The following is a 25,673-nucleotide window of genomic DNA, read 5'->3' as shown; positions in this document are numbered from 1 at the left end:
TTTGGATAGTAGATATACATGTTTTCAAGGGGGTCTGCAGTGACATTAAATATCTTCCTGTAATGTGTAGTGTATGCAAAACTTTTTCAATTTCTCCAAAGGTTTCAACTTTGCAAAAAATTGAATCACCATCAACAGGCCAAGGTGGAATTTGAACCATTAACAGCAACCTTGGTGAAGTAGAATCTTTTACCTGCTGAGTTAACCAGACCTTCAGTTGTGCCACTGAAAGCTCTGAGTGAACTCCGCGAAACTCTTTCCCCTGCTCAGGTGTTGAAGATAGTCCAGTGGTCTACAACGCCCTTGAGGCCGAGATAGAAACCACCTCATGTAAGACACGGGTTCGAGCCCCGCTCACACATGGTTGATGGTTTACAAGAGGGCGAGTCTCTTTAAAAAACGATTGTACCCCTGTAAGTGTTCGCCATGAAGGGTGAGAGCTCTGAAGGCAAGTCCCTCTAAGGGTAAGCCACTGGTGCAAACTTCTCAGTGAGAAGTAACTACAAACTGTTTTTTTTTCCAGTTTGAAAAAAGGTCATACATCTGACGAAAAAGTATGTTGTCCAAAATATGAAAAAAAAAAAAAAAGTCCAAATAACCAATCAACCTGAGATGCATGTTTTTGGTTTTTGGATGCAATTTTAATTTGAAATGTCTCGGCATAAAAAGTGTCCACTAACCAACACTTTTTGTAAGGATAAAAAAAATCTCTGAAGAGTCTTAAAACAGCGGATGGAAGACAAAAAAAATATGACTTATTAGATCAGTGTTATCTTGCGGTTAAGATTTATAGTAAAATATAAGAACAGAGATTTTTTTTTTTATCTCAACAGTGATGGTGAAAGTGATTGTCATTATATATCAGTTCAAGAATTAGTTCAGATGCACTGTTATCAACTTTAAACTTCCTGAAGCACGAGGACAGCAAACATCCGTGTCTTCTTGTCCTGAGGAACATTTAATGAATGTGGCTGTAAATTAGTCCCCATCCATCCCTTCGTCATCTCTCCTCCACAGAACCTGCAGAACAGAGAGAACACTGCTGCCTTTGATGTAGGACTGCTGCAAATGTACAAAAAGGGAGATCTGCCGTTTGCTCACCTGTTTCACTTCCATGGTGACAGCTGACAATAAAAGAGGACATAAAATGACATGCTGCGCCGACAACAGGATGGACGCCCACATGATTAAAAGCTTATTTAACATGCGTCACGGTGCTTTAAGGACTAACCTTCCCAGTGAGACGCAGGGAGCACCAGAGGTCCATCCACAGACACGCCAAGGAGAAGCTCAGCCAGCCACGACACCTCAGCTGGGTCGTCAACAAAAACCTCCTCTGGTTCGTCCAACCGCAGCTCAGCATCTGCCGTCAGCATAAAAACACAACTGCTCTTGAATTTAAGCAACAAATACCACAAACAGGAACTGTTTTTTCTTTAATAGCTGTAAACTCTTTAAGCTCTACTTCTTCTTTTTCTTCCGAGAAACCTTTAGTAGAGTAGAATCTATGATCTGGCTCTGTGGGGAAACAGTGACATTGCAATTGGCAGTCTGATGGGTGCTGCATCATCCAGAAAGCTGACCTGATGGAGAGCCTTCATCCTCCTCCTCCTCCTCTTCCTCCTCCTCCTCTTTGGACCAGGCTGTGGCTGTTTCCGCTGCATCACTGCAGTCAGACATGGTCGACTTGAGGTTGCTGCAGCGGAGTCTCTGTCTTAGGCGAGTTATGTCACAGATGTAGGCCTCTTTGTGGAACCGACTGACTGAGGAGAGGCAGAGAATAAGACGCCACTGGAGTTGTGAAACAGAAAATGTGAGGCCGATTTCAAATTGGAGTTACCCTGCATGTTTTCCAGCTGTTGGATGCAGCTGACTGCGTCTCTGGTGTTGATGTGCAGCCGGTGACTGTCGCTGAGGTGCCTCAGGACGTGTTTAGAGTGGAACACTGACTGAGTGTAATACACCAGCTTAGGGAGGCACAGCGAGCCCACTGCAGAGATTTCAAAGCTGACGCCCTGAGGAGCAAACAGAAAGGTATGAATAAAGAGGAAGAATTGCTGTTGTGTAACATGCATGTTTATTAATGTGTTATACTTGGGTGAGTGTCTCTAGGACCAACCTGGAAAGTGAAGCGGTCAATGTCGTTCCAGGACAAATCATACAACAGCCACCGTCTCCCTTCCACCTCCTGAAGGAATAATCACAGTTCACATCTGCAATCCAGGCAAACTCAGGAGTGCACTGAAGGTAAAAGTTTTGTACAGTTTTGTAAGTCAAACCCTGTTTGTAAAAAATAACTTCCCAAGCTTTGTGTAAAATGATCTGTAAAGTTGGAGGACCCACCTGATAAATATGGATTCCCTTCACTGTCACGCCAAGAAGGATTAAACTTCTCAGCTCTTTTTTCTCCTACACACACATCAACAGTCACAGAAGCCGTTTAAAATAAAGTTCATGAGCTCACATGAAATATTAAAGCTTCATTGTTTTTCAACCTTTGTTTTTTTTTTTTTAATTTATTTATTTGTTACCAGTTTAGTGGAAAAACGACCAGCGTGATTTTTATGAAACGCGGTGGTACGGTGCAGAATGGATGAAGGAAGAAACCATGAACATTTCTGGAAAAGTTTTGTTGTTTTTCCTTCCTTATTTTAAACAGAGAGTCTGACCTGTCTCATCCTGTAGAAGCTGACCGCTCCGTCCTGCAGCCCGTCGGCTTCTTTTATAAACTGCAGGACGGCTTGGCTGCGTGACACACCTGTCAGCTCACCATGCAGCACCGGAGAGTGTCGCAGCAGGTAGTCTCTCCCTCTGCGCTTTATGAGCTGAAAACACAACCACACACATATAATAATAACAGTGTTATTGCCAAATTAAGGCTAGGTCCAAAAGTTTTCTTTTTTTTTTTTTTTTTTCACCCAAGAAGGGAAGTAGTCCTCGGGAAGAAAGTAATGCCATTGTTTTCCCTGCTGTTTCTCCTCTTCTTCCTCTTCATCCCTCCCCGATCTCTGTTCCAGATCTCCGACCTCAGCTTGGAGCGCAGAGGCTGCCAGCTGGAAGAACAAAGCCTCCTGATGGCGGCTCTGTGAACGCAGCACGTTCTGCCTCAGCTCAGTGTAGTAGAGCTGCTGCACTTTGCTGCTACTGAAAGAAGCCGAGACGACACCGAGTTACAGAGGTTCTGGTGGGAGTTTGGTACAGTATTATAAAGGACGTCAGGCTGACTCAGCTATTTATTTATTTATTTTTTCGCAAATAGTTTCATAATGTTGCTGAAAAAGCCCAAAGAAAAATTCTTATTAACATGCATGGTGGACAGGACTTATCAATGGTGATTGGAGCCAAACTCACAATATTAGTCGGCCATTCTCGACGTAATACTGCACTCTCAGAAATAAGATGAATGGAACCTGGAAATGTAGAATAAATAGTTCAAGCTCATGTAACATCATGTAACAAAGACCTGACATAAATGTTGTAAAATGAAGCTTCACGAAGTCCCCGTGTGTCTTTTTAATGTAGGCATCAATAATCAACGACTTGCAATTAAAAACTGCTAAAGTTCAGTCTGTAAATCTTGTGAGAAAAGGGTGACAAAGCTTTAATTCAACACAAAAACGTCAGAAATAAAAGAACAGCAAACCATTAAAGAGCTCCTGTTCCATCTTTTGCCGAAGTACTTGCTCAACTTCTGGTCCAAATCCAGAAAAAGATATTCATTGTCTTGGGGGGAGTAAATGCACAAAATAAATCAGCACAGGGAAAACAGGTGACATCAATTCACAATACATTTTTTTTTTAGCACTGCGGTTCAACCTTACAGGCTGAGATAAGAGGAGTTTCTATTATCTTTTTTTGACAGCGAGTTCACTCATTACCTCCCTGAATCTCAGCATTCCACAGTAAATGAAGTGAAAACATTTCCTCCCGTACTCCCACACTGACACTCACTGACCTCTGAGAACAGCCAGACCAAAGACTTGGAGATCACTGACACGGAGCTGCTTCAGCACACTGTTCAACACCTCACTGCCTCTGGCTCTCACCTACAAATCATAATAACAAGAAACATGTCTTTAAAAAGCACAGCCACAGTCTATACTTTGAGCTTTGGCTTCACACTGATGCAGTATTTTAGCTTTGTGATATCAGCCTGGTGATATGTTGTTGACCTCTCCCTGCTCACATACTGTAAATAATAATTGCATCATTTAGTTGTACATATAGACTAGTATTTAGCTGTAACAGTGAGTCCATATATTGTTCCATTATGATAAAATATAGTTTCAGGAGCTTTTAAATTCTGCAAAGAAATAAATGTAAACCTCTACGTAATACTGGCACATCAATGTCCTGTTAATGTCAATATAAACGTGGTTTCTGTTTCTCCATTTCCAAGCGATGCATCAGAATCAGACTCTAAAGAAGTGACTGTGACACAGAAAGGACCCCGAGACAACTCACCCCGACAGGACAGTCCAGATGCTGCTTGTTGGGCAGAAGGATGCACACGAGTCGTCTCCGCTTTGTCTTCATTGTTGCAGAAGCTTCACTCTCGGTTCACCATATATCCTCCTCCTGTCCTCCCTCCCCCGAGTCTGCTGAAACAAACCCACCTCCTTACTCACCTTGACACGTAATAATGTTTGTTCAGTAATGAGAAAAATAAATAATCCAATGCCCACAGTGCAGGAGCGGCAATCTGAGGATGTTTGGCCTTTTTTTTTTTTTTCTTTTCCTCAAATCGGGGCAGATTTTCTGTCTACAGAAAGAACTCGTGAATTAATGTGGCTCAAACTCTGCACGAGTTATCACATTTTAATGCAGCTGTGTTTGTAGCAACTACACAACGGGTGTGATACTTTTACACACAAAAAAAAATGCAAAATGCTCAAATATACCAACATTTATGCAACATTTGACAAAAGACGTGAGCATCTTTTTTTTTTTTTTTAATCTCTGCCTGAAAAGCAAACCAAATTAAATCAGTACCAGGCCAAACTGAACAACCACGACTCTGTGTGGACAGGAGACACTGGAAGGGAGTCTCCTTGTTCCCATCAAAAGGTCAGAGGGAGAGTTGAAAAACTATCACATAAAATTATATTATTACTTCTGCCACATCAAAATTCTAAATTAGAGGGTGAATTACAGCCTTTTTAACATCGAGCCAGTGACCGATGCTGTTCAACCGGTTTAAAAAAAATTCGAAACTTTCAGACATGCAACAACGCTGCATCTAGTTTAATCACAACAGGTTATGTTTTTAATAACCGATGTCTCCTGCCCCCCCCCCCCCCCCCCCGATACAGTGAGTACTTGAAATGGACTATGAAGACAAGGCTGCAAAAAATGTGATCACAGCAGGAAGAACTTCAGTAACGCACGGCAGCCATGGTAAACTAATCCTGCACTGCCTTGATCAATATGCGTATGTTTCTCTGTGCATGTATTTATTCTTTTAAGTTTCCTCTCTTTTCTTCAAATGTTTTTCTTCTCATCTGATGCATCTCCACATTGTGTCCCTGTCAAGCAGTAGAAACGTATTCTGTACTTATCCGATTTCTTTTGGATTAAATAAACAGTCTGATTAAAGATAATGACATTGACAACATTTACCACCCCACCCCACCACTTAAAACAAATAACGATGAGGCCGTTGTTAATCTATCATTAATTTATTTAAAAACAAAATATTATAATGCCAATTGTGCTTTGCTCAGATAAAGCAACAAAAAAAAATGACATTTTTTTTTTAGTAGCTGGTGATTCTTATGATTAACAACATTTTCTCTCTGTGGTTTTTTTTTTTTTGAAGTTACAATCTATGGTGTTCTTTTGGATTCCCACATGAAATAACTGTTAAACATGCACAAAAACAGAAGAAAAACACAACCAAAAGAACACTACAGTGCATTAAAAAGGCACCTGCTCCCCAGACACAGGCACGTTTTTTTTTTTTGTTGTTGTTGTTTTTTCTTTTAATCCTACAACGTTACACAGAGTAGTGGGATGCTGTTAATGCAGCTTCAGTAGTGACTCCCATCAGCAGTTAATAAAAAAAAAAAAAAAAAAAAAAAAAAAACGATATCACGTGTACCGACTCCATCAAGTATTCTACAATATCACATCGACCTTTTCGGGGACAGATGAGATACATTCAAAAGAGGTAACGTCTTTCATCTACCGACACGTACGACAATCTTTCTCCTCAAACAAAATTCACACAGGAGACGGTAAAATTCCATTCTCAGGTTACGCAGAGTTCACGCCGAGGAGTCGATGATTAAAGGCGACCAGAGGAAACATGCAGTACAGTACGTATAGTGGTTTGATCTTGGCGGAACGGACCCTTGCTGACGAGGTTTTGACAGATTGAGGGCTGTGAAATGTTGTTTAATATACACACACACACACACGCGCACACACACACACACGCACTCGCATCACATTTACTATTCTGTACTTCCAACATGCTGTGGGCATCTTTCACCAAACTCCGCAACAAGAAAACTCGTCCATTTATGGGTCATTTTGTACATCGATTTGACAAGACTGCATGACAATATGCAGGTTTATCATGTTAAATAAAGTTGTATAAAGCATTTCAATAAATTGGAACACGCAGTGTTGTAGACCATTATTCCAAAGTCCCCGCAGCACATTCATTTACATGTATCCCATCAGACACCCACTTCCCATTTACTGCATTCCCAGTAACGTTCTCACACCGTCGGTCTCACATTTTGGGTGAACAATCATGACGACGAGTCATCAAAAACTTCCTCGGACCCTTTCAAACATGCTCCTTCCTCTTTTTGCCGACAGACGTGCGCACTCACACAACAACAAGTAGGATGTTGTACATTAATCTTCACATTGTATTCAGTTTGAATTACACATTTAGGACAACACCCACACATTGACTTGTGTTATGAAGTTTTTTGTTTTTTTTTTACAAGAAAACTAAAAACGTGTTAATGCCCTGCAGTCTACTTCCACTGATGTTTTACTTTGCCTTTTGATTTTCATGATCAACTAGTTTTTATTCTCACGGTGTCCGACACAAATTTTTGTACATGTGCATTTTGCAGTAAAGATTGAAATGATCAGGATCTTCTCACCGTTATTTATAATGCGTTTGTAGAACCTTTTTTTTTTTCGGACTGATTTTGTGAACGTTTTTCCCGCAAACAAAAATAGGTGGAACTTACAGAACTTTTTACAACGAGTTCAAATCTGTTTTTCCATCAGGCCTGGTTTTTGAGCGACAGCGTGTATATTACTTATTCACAAATAAGGCTGTTTGGCCTCCTGAACGTCCCTCTTTAGTACCACGGATTGTGGAGCCTCTCTATGTTGGCAAACTAGTCCTGGACACTGTTCTTAAAACGTCCATGTGAGTAAACTGCAAAAAAAACACTATGGGTGATGGAGAACATCTTAAAGCGAATTTGATTCAACGTCTAAAAAGACACAAGAAACTGGTATAATCAACAAAAAGAAAGAATGATTTAACCTGACAGTTAAAGATGAATGTACCGTTTTTTTTCGTCTTTTTTTTCCCCGCTACTCACAGCAGGAGAAAAACATCTTACTCCGTTCATAAAGAGTTTGTGGACAGCACAGGAGACACTACCTTGTTTTCTCTGCCAAAGTCTAGAGACATGACCTGTTCAAGTGGATTACACAGGGGATATGTACCATTTCTTTTAAATCACACTATGCAGTACTTCTGTCCTACAAATGCCAAACTAACGGCGCGAAACAGCTCCCTCAGCAGCGGTGCTATAAAGGCTTTTAAACAGTGTGTTTATCATACAGAAAAAAGACGATGGTAATCCCAAATATCTGCTCTCCCTGAAAGGCAATGAGCAAAAAGTGTGTGAGCTCGCTGCACTTGAATGCAAGTGGATGTGACGGCTGGTATTAAGTATTTTAAGTGCTGTGCTATGCAACATTCATTGAAAAGTGAAAGGTGTTACGCAAACACCGAGATCAAAGTCACTTTTCATCAAAAACCTGTGATGAAAAGTTGAACTGAATGCACTTCGATATCAGTAGTTTGAATGCACTTGACTGTAGATGTACGTGATTTCAGGCCTCGACTACGCCAGACTCACAACGGGTACATATTGCATAAGCTGGGTAGATAGTTTTGAATATTCAAACTGCTTTGTTGCTGATTGTTTTGATCGCTTTAACCAGCAAATGTACTGAATAACTGACCTTATATGCGGACATTTAGATTCATACAGATATTTTTGTCAATGGAAATTTGGATATGTACACATTTTGCAGGGACACTGTATCTCTCAGGCGTCATTTCTGTCAATTTTTTTTTGACATTAAGTCTGCATGTATGTAAATGCTCTATAAATGAGAGACATCTATGTACAGGAATTCATGTTCAAACTAACGTTTCATCAAACTACATTTTGACATGTTTTCTACTGTATGATATCAGAGTGGACAGGAGCGAATACAGCAGTTTTACACACGAGCAGAAAGAGTTAACGTAAAAATGGCTCTGCTGTTGGTTATGTTTACTGTGATTTTCTATGCATATTTTACTTGTTCGCTTTCATGGACGAAAGGCAGCTCGCTTTGTTCGGATTGCTGTAAAAGTGATCATAATTATTATTATTAATTTTTTTTTTTTTAAACCTGCTTGAGTATATTTTCTTACAGTTTAAAATTTTCGATCATGTTGAAACCTTTCGACTTCACTGGCAAAGTTCACAAAGGAAGGATGATTCTTAGAGGTACCTCTTCATAGACGATACGCGTGTTTTATCAGCTGCACAGTTCTAAGACGGGGAGTCAGAGACTGGAACAAAAAAAACAAAAAAAAAAAAAAAAAGAAGAAGGGAAGACTGGCTTCAAGTCTCTTCCAGCTAACGGCTAACAGTTAGCGGCTTTTACATGAAGGCACTTCCTGGTAAAGCTTTCCACAGACTAGCACCTGGGATTGTTTAGAAGTAACCAGCAGAAGCCCTTTATTGGAAGGAGCCTGGGGTCTGAGCTGGGCTGAAAGGTGCCTCGGTCACAGCAGGGTGAAGCCTAAGATGTACTGCAGGAGTTTATTCCGATTGGCCTGAGGTAGAAACGTGCTGCTGAGCTCCAGAGTTGTCACCTTGTCCTCTCTTCTCTCCTTTAGAACCTGGAGATGAATCAGAAGAGGCCTTTGTACACCAGCCAAACTCTTCAAGGGTGTTGAGAAATTGAACAGGAATACACTGAGGCCAAAACTTCAATTCAACACTTGCTTACCCCGAGCTCTTTGAAAGTCTTCACTGTGTTCTTAACCAGGTAATGAGTTGCACTTTCACCTGGAAAAAAGGAGAGAAAAAGATTAGCGACTGCTGAAATGGAAAAGAATCGCAGACAAGCTTGCATGTCTAAAATTCTTCACTGGTTAATTGATTCTTTGATCAGGAATTAATCTCTTACTTTTGACGTAAGTAGTTTGAACTGTAGGGTTCACCTCCAAGTACTTAAAGGAACCTCAAAGACTAATACCTGAAATAACGACCGTGCCCTTTATTTCTTTATTCAAAGTAGGAACTCCAGCCTGGACGATTAACTTTAAAATATTTTGTTTTGCAGTTTTACCATAAACAGCCACTCCTCTCTCTGTGCGCGTGATCAGGTATCTGAAGAGCTTCTGGGTGTAGTCGGACTCGGCCATGGGCTGACTCAGACTGTGGACGAAGATCGCAGCTCCGCTGTAGGCCTCCAGCACCGGGCTGAGCAGTCGCTGAAGGAAGACAAAGAACTCCTGGTGCTCTGCAGAAACGCTCACCTGAATGACAACAAAAACAAACAATAAAATGGATTTAAAAAGAAACCAGGACAAAAATCAGTGGCCGTATTTTGCCCAATCCTAATCACAACTTGAAAATGGTTCTAGAAAGCAGGATAGTGCGTCTTTTTTATGAAGCATGTGTTGGTCCTGTTGGCTTTAAAATCAAATTTTTTTTTTTTAGATATGATGTGATTTAAAAACTAGACCTTTAGGTAGCGATCCCTCTGCTCCTCTCCAAAGTCGCTGTCCTCATCCTCTTCGTCGCTCCTCCAGGAAAGGGGTTCAGAAAACTTTTTGGGCCAAGGTTCCTCTGTGGGGCTCGGACTCAGTTCCTCCTGGTCCTCCTGACACACACAAATTAGATCAGCTATTGATTTTAGTCAACGTCGTACATTAGTTTCCATGGCCATTGACACGTTTGTCCACCAGCAGTGGGGTATGTGTCTATAAACTGACCTCTGCCACGTAGAGAACTCCATACTGGATCAGTCGCGTCACTGCATCGTGGAAAACCTGGTAAATGGTCTGACAGGGCTACGGGACAGAGAGGAGGAGGAACAACAACCAAACTTTACAAAACAGTTGAAGGTTGATATCAGTACTAGTGTATTCTGCTATGCATCTATGTAAATAATGATCATTTAGAGCTTAGCTTGCAATACTTGATTACATTGCGATAAGATGCCACGAGGCAAAAACGTTATGACCACTCAGTCAGTCTGTTTATATAGTAACAATTCTCTTCTTGTTACTCCCTGGACTCATTTTGTTCAGTGAAAAGTTTGGAGAGATGGTGAGAAAATGCAGCACTTACAGGAGCGACAGACACCTCATTGATAAGGAAGTGGGAGAGACTGGCAGCCTTGCGGATGAGTCTCTCCTGACTGAGGAGGAGACTACTGGGACCACCGGGCTGCTGATCAGATTCTGATTCCATCACCAGCTCTCGCTGCAGGGACAGGATGCTACAGGCTGGAGACAAAGTTTGGAAGTGTTGAACTCAGTTTCTCACCGATGAAGTTAACAGCAAACTTTATCAACAACAAGAGTCTAACGACGACCGGTGACCTAAACTACGCTCTTATTTTCAAAAATGTCCAAGATTTCTTTGGAGGGCACTGCATCAACCTGTTGGCTTAACTTACCAATGATTGCGTCAGAAATGAAGACGTGGAAAAGGCCATTGCTGTAAAAGTTGAGCTCAAAAAGCGCCGGTACAGTTTGGCTCGGCGCGATGGTAAACTCTCCGTTCCGATTCGCGCTGCTGGTCACATTGATGCAGTTTTCCAGGAGGTGGAGGGCCCGCATGACCACGTCCTCCGAGTTCCCCGAAAAGCCCAGGTCAAAGTCCCGCGACAAGATCTCCTCCTTCATGTTGAAGAAGTCTTCCACTAGCTTGGACAGCACCACACCCTGGAGCGAAGGACAGGAAAAACACAAGCTCAGAGACTATGAAAGGAAACGACTGGTGACTCAATAAATGAATCAAAGCCAAAATTCAGTAAAACCAACAAAATGCTGGAATAGGAGCGCAACGGCCAATTCATCAGGACCAAAAGACAATTTGAGTTTTTAACCTAACTTACATCAGTGTGCCTGCAGAGGGCAGAGGCTCACCACAAATGTACAGAGATAGAGAGAAAGGATGCAGGTAGAAGATGTCTAACGGAGAAACATACATTAGTACAATGGAAATTTATGGATAAGACGCAAATGAACAAGGGGGGGGATAAGAGTAAACATGGAGGAGAAATTTCAGGAACAGAAAAAGGAAGACTTTAGAAAAAGGAAAGGGAAGAGGATACAGCGTTTATCTCACCAGCAGAGAGGAGGCGGCAGGCAGAAAAGTCCGACTTACCTGTCTGTGTCTGTACAGCAGCAGACAGGCCACAATGTGGGTAGACATGATCGCTGATGACTTGTTAGCCGCTGCATGGGGAGATACAAAGAGGAGACCATGAGCGGCACACAACAGAAGGATTAAGACATCAAAGCAGAGACATTTCTGATTGATCAACATCTTCTAAGACAGATGCCAATCTGAGAGACACGAAGCTCAGACCTCAATCAAAGAGGAATACGTCGGCAAAAGCAAAAAAAACAAAACAAAACAAACAAAAAAAAGCCGGTTATAATGTCAATCTATGACCTATGATATGCTGTAACAGACATTTTGAATCTAAATTCTATAATTTGTTTCTCATTTTCTTCTTATAGTTTTAGGGTACTTTACAGAATAAGGTCAACCCCTTATAGCATCATAAAGACAATTTATCCTTGGAAAAACTCTCCGTTTAAAGGAAGAAACCTCCAACAGAACCAGACTCTTGATGGACAGCTGTCTGCCTCCATCGGTCAAGTCAGAGGATATAAAAACATGCAATCAACCTGGTTTGTCTATACAGAATTTGAATAATATACAATTAGAATTTTATTTTTTTATATTACTTTTTTCAACAAAAACAGGGTTAAAAAGATCCATAAGTGTTATTATGTTGATGACACGTTAGACAGACAGAAGAATATGGGTTTATGTATAACAAAGGTTACTAGAGGCCATCTCAAGCACAGTTTAATCCTGGAGGTGTCAAACATTTGAGCACCAAAACTGGTACCGCATTCTTCCCCTCATCTGTGTCTGTATCCTCCCCTTCACCCTATTGGCTAAAAACAACATGCCATCAGCTGGAGGCTCTGTGATTGGCTCGAGGGTAGAAAAAAAAAGCTCAGCTCAATGAGCTGGGCAGAACCGGTTTCTGTAGTGCTACCAAGGGGCAAAACACCCCGATGTGATGTGAAGCGGATGGACTGATGCTGTGCTGTGTTGGATTTCAATTAATGGAGGCAGCATGATGGATCGTATTTCAAGAGTGCTGCCTTTGCAAGCAGGTGTACCGCTAACAAAGGATGAAGGAGACTCCCGTGTATTTAGACGATACAAGAAAAAAGGCCAAATAAAGGAGCAAGATGAAATGTGACGTGTGTATTAGGATGCAAGTTGCACTGAGGCTGAGAACGATCCCTAAATATTGTACTAAAAAAAAAAAAAAAAGAAAGAGCTGAAGTCTTACTGAAGAGAACGTGCTTGGCCAGGTTGTTAATGAGCTGTCGTCTAAAGATGTCATCCGCCAGCTCTCTGTTCATCTGCTCCTCCTCCTGCCCCTCAAACAGCTGGACATCAGGCCTGGAGGAACAATAACAAACACCCAGCATGTGTGTTTTATTATGTCATGTGCTGTGTAGTATGCATAATTTAAGACAGCAGGTTTCATGTCCAAACAACAAACAAGGTCTCCTTCTTTTGTGTTCAACATAGCCTTAATTTAATTAAGTGGGTCAAATTAAGATGAGGATGTCATTTTCAAGGGAGACCTGACTACATGGAAAACAATAGAAGATACTGTAAAACCGTGATGTGCATTAGAAATACACATTAGAAACAAAACGTGATGCAAAATGGGTAAAAGTGTGCTGAGTCAGAGTGAAAACCAAAGTAATGACAATGTCAAAAATATTAAAAAAAAAACACAATTGTATGGGGATACAATAACACAAACATGACAAGTGTAGATAGGAGAGGACCAAAATGGCTTGAGCCTTCCCTGTGTGCTACCTTTCAGTGTCAGGGCTTCATGCTGCAAAACAATCTGCCCTGAGTGTTACATAAATACTCATCTGAGCTAAAGATCAGATAATGTCTTGACATATGTCATCATTCATTTATCATCACTCTCTTGATCCTGAAGCTAGTTCTTTCACCTGTCCTCTTTTCCTTTAAATCTGGGGTTACTGCAGTGTTATTAGATGTCTCAATCCCCCAATGATGTTATGAAGACATGACGGGCTTCTACTTAGCACGTGAGTGTTGAAATAATAATCAATGCAATTTGTGTTCAAAGGGTTGACGTGGTTTTTAATCCCCTCTGCCGGCACAAGCCCTGAGCCTGTGACTCCAGACCGGCGGGGGTAAACTGCAGCTGTCCAAGTGAAAGTACCATCCGACTTAATCAGTTTATTTTGAAAGGAACAGCTCTGAACTGACGTGACCTCTGCCAGCGCGAACTCAAGAGCTGTTCTCGGATGTCAAATAAGCCCTGCTGTGACGTAGCAGGAGGAAGAAACGGGATAAGGAGATTCATAAAGTCACATGTCTAACTGCCCAACGGCTGCTTTGTGCGTAAGCACAGCGCAGATGAAGACATCAGTGATGGTGACGGTTGGATGCTTGTGTGCGTTTACACTTACTGTGCAGAAATAATGGTGGGCATCAAGTGGTGCTCCAGAGACATCGGTGGTGGTATGTGGCGGCTTCTCTGGGTGTCCAGGTACTCCTACAGGCCATGCGATAAAGGTCCATTAATAATAAACTAATAATAATTGGATTTGGCAACAACATTTTCTTGGTTTCAAGCAGATTTTGTAATCTAAAGGAAATCATTTTTTTTTTTACTTCTTGTATTATATATATATATATATATAGGATAGACTGGATGTCATAATGTTGCACTTTGTTTGAATGGATTATTTAAATTGCAGATATTCCAGGAATTGATTTCTCCCGATGCCGAACTTCTGGAACAAGTTGGGTAAAGAAACCAGTCTGTTATCAAGGAAGATGTGTTTAAGATGTGACTTTTGTAGTCCATGTGCGGAAGTTAAGTGGTTTCTTGTTACTTAAAAAAAATCAGGGTTGTTCCAGATGGGAGTAAAATTGGAGGATGGTAGGGTGGAGTTTGGGATTTTTTTTTGTGGCATTTCCATCCAGCTATTGTTTAATGTTTTGAAACAGGGATGTAGTTTGACTGATTGGCTGAGAAAAGGTAAGTCTGAGATCTTTACACACTGGTTGTTCTATGTCTAACCATGAGTTGTATGATTGATTGGGGTGGATCCATTTATACATGTATTGAAGTTGATTTGCCAGAGAGTAATGGCAAAAATGTGGGGCTTCGAGTCCTCCATGCGTATTTTGTTTTTGTAAAGTGGCCGGTTTAATTCTTGGGGTCTTGTTTTGGGTTGTGTTGGGATCATTGTGAATAAGTAGGCTATTTTTGGGAGTATTGTCATTTTAATGGTTGCTGTTCTGCCCATAATGGATAGCGGAAGGTTCATCCAGCGGAGGAGGTCGTCATTTATTGTTTTAAAGAAGCGGAGTGAAGTAGAGTCCGTACAGCTCTGACAGCCTGGGGGAAATATTAATACCCAAGTACGTGATGTACTATAGAGGGATAGCTGGTTCATAGGCTGCCACATCCCAGCTGTTTCTGTGTAACGGAAGTATGGCGGATTTATTCTAGTTGATGGCGTAGTTAAAGATGTTGGAGTGTGATTCAGGACGTTTAATAGTTTCTTGTAATGATGACTGAGGGTTTTGTAAGAACAGCAAAATATCATCTGCATAGAGACTTATTTTATGACGCGTCTTTGGTGTTTGGATTCCTTGGATGTGAATGTTCTGACGAATGGCGGCAGCAAACGGTTCAATGAAAAATAATGAATAGAGAGGGTTGAGAGTGGGAATCCTTGCCTGGTCCCCCTGTGTAATGTGAAACTTTGTGAGATTTGTCCATTGGTGAAAACAGTGGCTGGAGCGGAGGTGTCCAGAATTTTGACCCAGTTAATAAATGATTCTTCTAATATATTTTGAAGACTAACACCTCAACAGTTTTGGGCCTGTTAAAATAAAGCACAACACCTGAAATCTGTACGACACCAATGAGCAATCATCAACGACTGCTGTAGTTGTATTTGTATAATATCTGATATAGATCTGTGATCAATCACCTTCAGGGAGAAGGGTTGGTTGAAATCAACACGGACACAACCGTAGTTCTTCCTCAGCATCCTGAACACTCCGCACGCTATTCCCCACAAACTCTCGTTCTTCTTGGGCTTACCCTGAAGAGACAAAGAGGTTCAAGCAGTTAGAATTTAGACTTGATAATTATTCTTAAAACATTTATGACACCACAAATAAAACTGTCTGTCTCGAAAACAAAAGTCTCTCGTATCAAACACTGGTTTTCTACACCTACACCAAATCACAAATTCAAAAGCCAAATCATTATCTTCAACTGTTTTTGTTTTCATAAATAACAAAAGAGAGCCTGTTGCCAAAGTAAAAGCATTCGCGTAAACAACAGACATAATCCAGGAGCTTACCAGCTGCTCACTATTATAGTTGCCCTCAATGATGCGGTCGTAGGAGATGCCAACTGGCACGACCAGCACGTCAGCAATGGACCCCGTCCACAGTGTGTCGACCACGATGGACAGCATGCCCGCTCGCGCCGTACATGGCTTCCCGCTGCGGGACCGAGTACCTTCCAGGTAGACCTCCAAAAACTGCTGCTGCCGCAACAGCTCCTCGGTGTACTGGAGGAATATCGAGGAAAGACAAAAGCGACGTTGGGAGTGAGGCGGGAGTGATGAAGGTGGAAACGCGCAGCGATGACAAGGTGAAGGTCATCACACTTCTGCTGAAACTTTTTGACATTCTTCAACACAAATTGACTCCATTACTCGGCGGGAGTCAAGCAAGGTCAAGTGTGTGCAGCTGCTGTGTACATGCAGCCTGAACACGAGTTGAAAATGAGCGGTGGTAACAACAGTTTGACCCCTGACATATACCGCAGGAAACTTGGAACATGCTAAGGTTACGCCTCGCTGTGTAATGATATCCTCTCGAGGACAGTATGCTATGCAGACAGTTTAGGGAAGAGAGGGCCGGCTCTGAAATAGACTCCGGGCTGCGGCATTCAGACAAAGCTGCGAGGAGGACAGACATCCAGGAACGGCAGAGTTACGGGCGCGGGGCTTTTGTTACTGCCAAGTGCACTTCTGTGAGCGACATAGACATGCCAAATTCAAATCTACCTAGTCTTTTACCAAATGAAATGACCTGGTCCACTTTCTGCAATTGCAGATGCAAATTCGTGCGGCAGGATGTGAGGTAAATATTGTTGATACAATGGGCTAAAACGTGACTCGTTGTTTTCCAACAGCTGCTCGTGTCTTCAGCTGATAACTCTTATCTCAGCGACACAATACGCACTCATCTTAATACACCGCCTGTGTTGCCCTCATTATTCTCAACTCTTTCTAAAAGACACGCATTCAAAACTCGGATCTAGTCACACAGTGCAGTAAACCCACTAAGCTGCCTCAATATTTAGTAGAAAGCACATTTACAGAGTTCCTAATCTGGAGCACGCTCAAGCGGCTTTTGCTGACAAGGCATTAATATTCACAATAGTAGTCTTTAATGTTTGTTCTCCTGCAGGTTTCCTCAGGAGCTTGTTAATCAGCATGAAACAAATATTGAAGCAGAACAAAAGGTTCAGATATAATCTGCCTCTCTAATTTCAGTCTATAGATGCATATTGCGTACGTCAGGATGGAAATACATTTGAACCAGTGTGACAGTTGGAAAGGCCTAAATGACCGGCCCAAAAAAACTCTTTACTGCGCATTAAGTGGTTGCATCGATGCCGCTTAAAAGGTTTCTCCACATTAAACATTCTTTGTCAACTCAAAGTTAAAACATCGGGTAACGTAAATTATTCTCCCTTCAGTTTTACCCTGACCTGACCTGACCTGACCTCCAGCAATCACAGAAGTCAAGGGTCTGAGTATTAGAGGCTACAAATAGACAAAACCGCCAGCCTGCACGTCTACTCATCATGGCATACCGAGAACCTGTAATTACAATCCTCACAATAGGTCTAAGTAAATTACAAGATGTATCGACCCGCCCCAAGATGCTAGCAGAGCAAAATGGACAGCATGGTTTGGATCTAGGTCACTACAGTGAAGAAAAGAAGCGAATCCCCTCCAAACATGAAAGGAATGTAGTAGTGTCTAAATAACTAACAGATAAAAAAAAAAAAGGCTATAAAAGGTCTGAAAGTGGACTATAAATCAAAACGAAGAAACAGGAAAAAATATTAACTGGGTTAACGTCGTATAACGAAAGCATTTTACTCTCCAAGGCACTCGAGAGCAGAAGGAGCACACAGGCCAGCTTTTACTGTAACAGACTCTTCCTGCGGACTCAGACTTACTCCTTGCAAAAGGGATCTGTACAGAATGTCTCTCTTCCCGTCCACCGTCTCCTCCATTTTCCGCCGGATGAAGAATCCTCCGAGTTTACGGATCAGGGTGCTGAAAACAAAGACAGCTTTAATCAAGTGGCTGCTTCCATACTAAACTCTCCACATGGGCAACGGCGGTGTCCTCATCACAAACACATTAATCTGCTGCTGCCAGTGAATGCACTTTTGAAATGGTGATAGTCCACTAATTACCACAAGCCAGTGATTTGGGTTAAAGTGTTTCCTAAATTAAAGGGTGTCACTGCACTGTAGTGACAACCTAAGATCATTTTTCTTGTATTTTCTTATCGACTGATATTGTCTATCAATCTATGTTCTGTTTTTCAAAGGGTTTTTTTTTTTTTTTTTTTAACTCTATTTCATTAGGATTTTCTTCTCGTTTATTTGGGCAAAATTTGAAAGTTCCAACACTTCTAAGTAAAGATGGTACGGACTGATAATTCTGGGGCCCAAAAATTGGGATCTATGTACTATAAAAGATCTGCATTAAAACATCAAACACTGCTCAAAGCAGGTTTGGATAAAACAGGTTTACAATCTGTTGCAAAGACTGGTTTCCTGGCTTTCTAAATTCCTTTCTCACTCTTTCGTTCAGCTTTTATTTCTCTCTAATATATTTCCTTTCTTCTGACATCAAACTGATCTTTTAACTTACAGACAGCAGAAACACACCTGGCTGCCAGATGATCAAACTTTACACGAGGCTTCTTAAGCTGCTTACCTGAGGATAGGGATGCTCAGGTTGTTCCCGGCAGCGATGTGCGGGGCTTTGATGTTATGACAGAACAGAATCAGCGTGATGAGCAGGTAGTCGATGTGGGATTTGTGAACGGGGAGGAAGACCATGGGCACATTTTGCTGCAAGGACAAGATGTAGAGGACTTTAAAAATCAACACGGACTAGTTCTCTCAAGCAGTTTAAGAATGACAGTGGATTTGTCAGAGCTGAATATCAAGTCTTTGAATGTATTCCGTTTAAAGTGAATTTTAAGCGCATTTATCATGAATCAGCAATGTACAAGAGCAGACGTGTGCGTCATACACGTCACATGAAAGTAAGTAGATATGTAGTGCTGTATATATTGTTTAGAATATGCAGTGTATTTACCTTTTTATAACCTCTCCAGTGGTCAATATTAAAGACTGCCTCTGCCAATATGTTAAGTGGTGGTTAATGGACAACAATCAATGTGTAAGACTATGTGCATGGGACATATTCAGTTTATCACTTTGTGAAATGTATCCCGATGTGCCGGTTAGACGGTGCGTTTCCAAATATGTGTACAATATTTATGGGAAACACAATCTTGCACATTTTGTGCAGCGGATCATGCCGTGACAGTTTAACCCATATTATTGTCCTGTGTGTGCAGTAGGGGCTGCTGACCTCTGTGGCAGCTTTCTTGACCATTTCCAGCTGCCCTTTATGGATCTGGATGCTCCAGAAGAAACCATTAAATAGCCTCAGGAGCACCCACCCTGTCATCCTGAACAAAACGAAACAAAGTGGAGATGTAGAACAGAAACAAAGAGTCCAAATCTAGCTGTGACAGAATCTAATCCACTGCACATTATTTGTTTCTCTATTGTCTTTCCCCCGAAGGTTGGGTTAAAATGTTCCTGTAAACCAAACAGTGTGAATACCTGATAAAGGCTGGTGAAATGTTGGCCACCATGACTTGGAGGAAGGCCCTGGCTTTCTGCTTCACTTTGCTCACAGCCTTGTGCTCCTGGCCAGGCTGGCTGGCTGCACCATCCACATCTGTGGCCACCATCACAATAGCAGTCTCCACCCTGCAATCAACGAAAGCGGAGCGCAGACATGAGGATGCCTGTTCTAGCCCACAAACACCGTCATTCAAAACATTTAGATGTTGTTTATCTTCTTTTTTCTGGTCTCTTTTTGGAAATTTGCATCAACAAGTGCAATAACTTAACCGTCACATTGCCTAAGTTTGGGGTTACACTCCCACAAGGACATCCCATAGCCTCTGACACGGTCTACAATTGCTTCAAATGTCTCGTGTAACGTTGACTCCTACTTGCTGTTGTTGAGCACATTGTCCACCACGTTCCTGGTGAACATGTCCTTGTGGACGTCTCTCTCCATGACAAACAGCAAATAACTCAGCCTGCGTGCCAACCAGCCCCGCTGCCTGCATAGACACACACAGACACACATGCAACGATGAGCACTAATCAGTAGAACATGGAAACAAATTCTCAAATATAATGTATCGTGATATCAATAAATTTAAACAATTGTAAAAACATCTCACACAAAATAAAAGATATGATTTGACAGTTCAGATGAAGGACTGTCACGCTTGCAGTTTTCATGGTAATTCCACCCATTTTCAGGAATCAGAATATCCATAACACACAGCTGCTCTGACAATGACTGTGTTTAGGCCAGTTTTGTTCCACCTTGCTGAGGTTATACAGAACACGACTGTGTTCGGCTGAAACTAACAATACTAACTTACAGTCCATCCTGGCCCCGGTACGTCTGTCTACATGCTGATACAATTCAGATTTTTTTTTATTTATTAAACTACAGAAAACATTCATTCAGTTTTTCTTCTGTGCAGTTTGGATCATGATGGTTAATAGCGGCAATTAAGGATTGACTTGGACTTAAAAAAAAAAAAAAAATCAAGCCAACAAGATTTAAACTAAGTTCATGTTTATATTGTTTAGGGTTGAGGTATTATAGTGTCTTACTGAAGTTTTCCTGCTCAGGTCAGTCCCTGGATACACGTGTCTGGTGTCTACTGACAAACACAGTAAATTATTAATCTGCCTACCTTTCCACGGTATCACAGATCGGCCTTCTTGACTTAAAGTCATTTATTATACACAGCTTGTTAAGACCTTCAGCACCTGCCTGAACTGTATTGATTGCACTACACGGGAGGAGTGAGGTCTCTTGCTCTTGTTGCAAGGCGTAAGGGTCAGCAGATGCCAAAGCAGCGCATGAAAGTCAACCGACCCGCTGCGGTTGTTTCAGAAGTTGAAAATGTTCCTCTCGCCGGGATAGAGGATTTAGCTTTGTTTACCTTGTGTGGGTCTCATTGATGTAGATGACGTTGCGCAGTCCCAGAGATGGAATGCTGGTGTTGAACAGTTTGTCCTGCAACGAAAACAAAATTGATTACAATCAATAGAAGACGACTTTAAACATTAACATGACTCAAACCAAGCACTAATATATAACTTCTCAGGAAATTCCACTCAGGATTTCCCCCCTGATGATGTAAATATTATGGAGACAACCAAACTTTGCGGTAATGACAAAGAAAACTAAACGGTTCCCATCTTTTATTTAACTATCAAGCCAAATCACCCAATTGCATGTGGACATAGAGAGAATATCACATAAGATACATTTTAATGTTGAACTGTAGTTAAGTGGACTTTTTCTGTCTTTAAACTGCCAGAAGAAATTGTTTTGTCTGGGTCTGGATGTTGCATATTGGCCATTTTCCTTGTGGTTATAAACCTCTGAATTAGGGCAAATATTAGCCCAGAACTGTCTGGAGTTCAGCAAATGAGCTCAAGTTAATTAGCTGTCGTGTAACATTACCCAGCTCTGTGGTGTGCAGGAGTGACAGCAACGGCCAACAAAGGGCCTTTTCCTGTTCAGCAGGCCCTCCTTCCACGTGCTGGCCACACAGCGCAGGACTGAGGGGCTGGTGCTGCGGTCCTTAAACACATGCACACACAAAAATCAATAAGGGTAAAGGAAGAACATCAAACACATGAACCAGGACCTGCTCTGTTCAACATGCGCACACCAAGACGAGATTTATCACCTTTGATCTGACAAGAATGGCGTTAGGAAGATGAATTTAGGTCTCTGCCTTACCGAGTCATCGTTGGGGTGTTTCCAGCGGTTACACCACTGCTCTCCATTGTTGACCTGCAGCAACAAGCCATCCGACAGCTCCATATTCTCTGCTGTCCTTTCCTCTCCCTCCAGATCACACACCAACCACTAGCTGGCAAGCTGGCAAGACACGCAAATATCCCGAGGTCACATTGTAAATTAAACTGAATGCAGCCATCACTTCGGGCAATATGCACAACGTTGTTTTCTAAGCAAGAGTATCACCTACTCATTTACTTCACATCCGATCCCTCGGTCACCACAGGTCAGTCAGAGTTTTGCTGACAACAGATTGGTGTTGTCAGCAAAAGATAATAAATTTGTCTGAGGTGCATTGTGCTTTGATTTTTAGAATGTTTTATTACCTGTTTGCTCAAAAGTTTTTTTCTTCTCCTTTCTTGGATTTTTGTTTGAGATCTTAAAGTAAAATACTATTTCATGGGACTATATCACATCATGGTCTCACACAGTATTAGTTACTATCTTGTTAGCCTTTTACTACAATGACGACGTGGCCCATTAGGACCTCATATACCTACATCGATGATAATAATAAAAGTTAACCATTGCAGCGGACTGCCTGTTGTTTCCCTGTGGTTTTCTGTCTGCTCATTAACAGGTGCATGATGTGGTTGCTGCAGTAAGACACGGGAGACCTAGTTTGTTTGTTCCCATATTTCTGTGCTGTTGCAAGACATGTGTCTTGGAGTACAGGCCAACATAACCAACATATTCTGTACTTTGGACAACATAAGATTTCAACTTGTATCTGCATGTAGATTGCAATATTTGCCAATGAACTGCTTTTCTGACACGTCACCACTTTAAGTCGAACACAGAATATATACTGAACCCTGGGTGATTTCACAATGACCCAGTATCTCAAGTTGACTTAACTCTCCTGTTGTCCTCGGGTCAAAATGACCCGCAGCTGTGTTCAACCAAGTTCTATTTTATTTTCATATTTTTTGGGGATCATTGGTGACAAGGAGGCTGTGAGGGTTTCTTTAAAGAATGATGACCAATGATCCCCAAAATTTAAAAAAAAAAAATAGAAATAAAATAGAACTTGGTTGAACACAGCTGCGGGTCATTTTGACCCGAGGACAACAGGAGGGTTAATCAGATAGCATGTTGAGGTTAAAGGGCCGGCTCGATTTCAGGAAGCAGGTCAGGACGCTTATATGCAAAAAATGTAATCGATAGGTTGTGTTTGCTGTTTGGTGAAGACTTGTCTGAGCAGTAAAAATCCAATTCAAGCTTCAGGTTAAAAGCAAAGACACCCAAACCTCTAAAAGAACACATTTGATGCAATGTTTAAGTCCAATGGTCATATTAAAAGTGCTCGACACACGTTTACTAGAGGAAAGAATAGCTCAAAGGTTTCATGATGAGGAGGCAGTTATTATCACGACATTACTAAAGCAAATGCAATGGTAATCTATTTACAAATTTGCAATAAAATTAAGAGAAAATTGAGAGAAAACACCACGATTGGTGAATAAGATTAGTTAGAAAATAGGTTAGTGACTCATTTTATGAATGAATGTTCTGACACCAAACATTGCACAGTAAGTGTGTCAGTCGGGGGACAATGCAGCTCCATCTTTCTGTGCATAATAAGTCTGAGGGGGACACCAGACATGCTGGCCTCTTGGCAAAAACGGTTTCTGCCTAAATGGTGTTCACCGATGGGTGAATGCTCTTGGAGCCATTGTCCTGTGGTCTTGTGGTCGTAGTAGGTGATATGCACACAGATGAGGGGAGACTGGGTTTCAAAAGGGTCAACGACCGAGAGTAGTCCAGGGTGACTGACGGGGGTGACTTTGTTGGAAGGACAAAAAAGAAGTTGAAGAATGAGGACCTGGGAGGGATTAGGTAACGGGGGAAGGTAGCCATCATGTAGCATTAAAGTTCCAGTGCAAGTACATATATCAGATAATGCTGTTCATCTCTTCATCCCTGTGTTGGGCGATATGGACAAAGTCAAATATCATGATGCGTTTGACCAAATACCTCAATGTTAATATTGTCGGAAATACCATTGGTGCTATTACAACATATTTACCCGTCGCGATTTTTGATAAATAATCATCAGTCATATATGGATGTAATGAGGGGGTAAAGGCAAATACTGGAACAGCTAAGAGACGTGTTCAAAAAAAATGTACATCACCAAAATGTAATGCAGCCTTTAAAACTAGAAAAAGACAACAATTATGCCATGTCATGATTTTACTATATCCAAAAAGACGATATTTAATGACATATCACAATACAAATTAAATATCGACATATCACCCAGACCTATATCATCCACATCACAGCAATTCTTAAAAGTGTGTCAGCATGCTAAGAATGAATATTATATATCTTACACACTTTTTTTTTCTTTTTCCTGCTATATTTTAAGAATATATAACGTTTTTGAAGCCCATACAAATATCCGTGACTGTATGCCAAGAAATGCTACCGGTATTAATTTTTTTTTTTAAATGGTGGTGTCAAGAGACCATTTCCAACCCAGTCACCTTTTTTAGTGATTTTTTTTTACACGACAAAATTTTTTAAAAAACCTCCTTGTTAACAATACACGCTGTACCGGACTGGGTAGTTTAATCCGCCTCACTCGCTCCAAGACGTCTGCAACAAGGAGGTCAAACAAGCAGGAGTGTCTTTGTGACAGATGGGCAGTGCAGATAAACTAGCAGAGCAGACAACAATGGCATAAACCAGGCAGCCTGATGTCGAGCTACATATGGCTACATAGTAACGCCGTTTTGTTTGAACTAAACCTGCAACATCCCCATAACACCGGATTAAATGGCTCCAGTTGTTTCATTTGTAGGGTTTTTTTTTTTAAATTATTATTATTATTATTATTATTAAACCCTTTTTTGTGTGTGTGTGTGTGTGTGTGCAGTTTCTGTCATCGTCTCTGGCGCAAAAAAAAAACAGCATGGGCATGCGGACGAACCTCACGTTGTGGCTTAAAGAGATTTATAACGGACTCACGGCGGAGTCCATTTAACGTTAACTAAGACACATCACGTCGGGTTCATTCGTGTCAGACGTGGCCATATGTTTAAAAAATAAAATAAAATAATAAAATCCCACATTGCCGAGGGTCCTTCTTGAACTCAATGTCAATGTAAAGTTAACCGGCTTACTGTCCGGGTTACACTACGAAATAAATAAAAAAAACACCCGGCCCGTAGCGGGATGTGCTTTCTCACCAGTCACGATCGTGTCAACAACGTCGTGTAAACTGCTGCTGCAGCGTTGTTTCCATTATGATACACGATTTAAGAAGCAGCAAACGATGTAGCTGTTAGCATCAACTTTAGCTCGCCAGCCAGGCTCGCGAGAACAGGAAAAAAAAAAAAAAAAAAAAAAAAAAAAAAAAAAAAACCGACTTACCTTGAATGTTGTGTTACGCTGACTCATATCTAAAAAATTAAATAAAAAAATTAAATAAAAAATAGGCTCGTCGACAAAACAGCAAGCCGCCGGGTATTTCAGCAGCCCCCTGAGTTTTTACGTGCACCTGCTCCCCTGAAAGACCCGTCTCTGACACGAAGATGTGCGACAGGAGGCAGGACTACTCGAGCTTGTTTTGGTACAGCCGGCAGCCAACTGCTTAGTGGTGCCGTTCCGCCCGGCTGCCAGCAGGGGGCAGCGCTGCGCCACTCTGACCACGAAGCAGTTTTTGACACTCGTTCAATTCATCAGCTGCGATAGGTTAGGTTAGGGTAGGTAGTTACTTTATTAATCCCCGAGGGGGATTTTTTTTTTATTTTATTTTATTTTATTTTTTTTAATTTATTTTTAATTTTTTACTTTTTTTTTTAAACTTTTTAAT

General features: G+C 41.4%; 2 protein-coding genes and 1 long non-coding RNA gene across 9 annotated transcripts; 1 reads left to right on the top strand and 2 right to left on the bottom strand.

The window, feature by feature from the left end:
* Positions 1-567: 567 nt before the first annotated feature.
* LOC138201915 (FERM domain-containing protein 6) lies at positions 568-4,545 on the bottom strand. The gene is made up of 13 exons (XM_069155506.1): positions 4,465-4,545; positions 3,956-4,046; positions 3,644-3,723; positions 3,352-3,410; positions 2,919-3,144; positions 2,670-2,825; positions 2,344-2,409; positions 2,120-2,188; positions 1,841-2,015; positions 1,584-1,763; positions 1,232-1,363; positions 1,102-1,124; positions 568-1,020 (listed from the first exon to the last, which is right to left on the bottom strand). The coding sequence occupies exons 1-13, from the start codon at positions 4,534-4,536 to the stop codon at positions 979-981; spliced, it is 1,371 nt and encodes a 456-aa protein (XP_069011607.1). The 5' UTR covers positions 4,537-4,545; the 3' UTR covers positions 568-978.
* On the top strand, positions 1,941-6,085 carry LOC138201916 (uncharacterized). Of its 3 annotated transcripts, none has more exons than XR_011178616.1 (4): positions 1,941-2,034; positions 2,151-2,247; positions 2,686-2,798; positions 3,018-6,085. It is a non-coding gene; the product is annotated as an uncharacterized lncRNA (long non-coding RNA). The 3 variants fall into 3 exon arrangements; XR_011178615.1 differs by having other exon boundaries at positions 2,660-2,798; XR_011178617.1 differs by having other exon boundaries at positions 2,113-2,247; positions 2,660-2,798.
* A 2,886-nt stretch (positions 6,086-8,971) lies between these two features.
* gpam (glycerol-3-phosphate acyltransferase, mitochondrial) lies at positions 8,972-25,433 on the bottom strand. Of its 5 annotated transcripts, none has more exons than XM_069155501.1 (21): positions 25,232-25,433; positions 21,791-21,931; positions 21,509-21,628; positions 20,982-21,055; positions 19,965-20,078; positions 19,567-19,716; positions 19,310-19,409; positions 18,644-18,780; positions 17,872-17,971; positions 15,971-16,183; positions 15,593-15,706; positions 14,054-14,139; positions 12,880-12,992; positions 11,667-11,737; positions 10,954-11,221; positions 10,623-10,780; positions 10,265-10,342; positions 10,015-10,152; positions 9,616-9,805; positions 9,274-9,332; positions 8,972-9,163 (listed from the first exon to the last, which is right to left on the bottom strand). In XM_069155501.1, exons 2-21 carry the CDS (start codon positions 21,872-21,874, stop codon positions 9,047-9,049), a joined length of 2,484 nt encoding a protein of 827 aa, XP_069011602.1. In that variant the 5' UTR covers positions 21,875-21,931; positions 25,232-25,433; the 3' UTR covers positions 8,972-9,046. The 5 variants fall into 5 exon arrangements, with proteins under 5 accessions (XP_069011602.1, XP_069011603.1, XP_069011604.1 ...); XM_069155502.1 differs by lacking the exon at positions 25,232-25,433 and adding an exon at positions 25,048-25,128; XM_069155503.1 differs by lacking the exon at positions 19,965-20,078.
* Positions 25,434-25,673: the final 240 nt, after the last annotated feature.

The sequence above is a fragment of the Embiotoca jacksoni genome, unplaced genomic scaffold (assembly GCF_022577435.1).
Source record: "Embiotoca jacksoni isolate LCO1_2020_lvr unplaced genomic scaffold, fEmbJac1.0.p SCAF_20, whole genome shotgun sequence".
NCBI lineage: Eukaryota > Metazoa > Chordata > Actinopteri > Embiotocidae > Embiotoca > Embiotoca jacksoni.
Note: the sequence above shows the minus strand (reverse complement) of the source record. Positions and strands in the feature narration are given on the sequence as shown.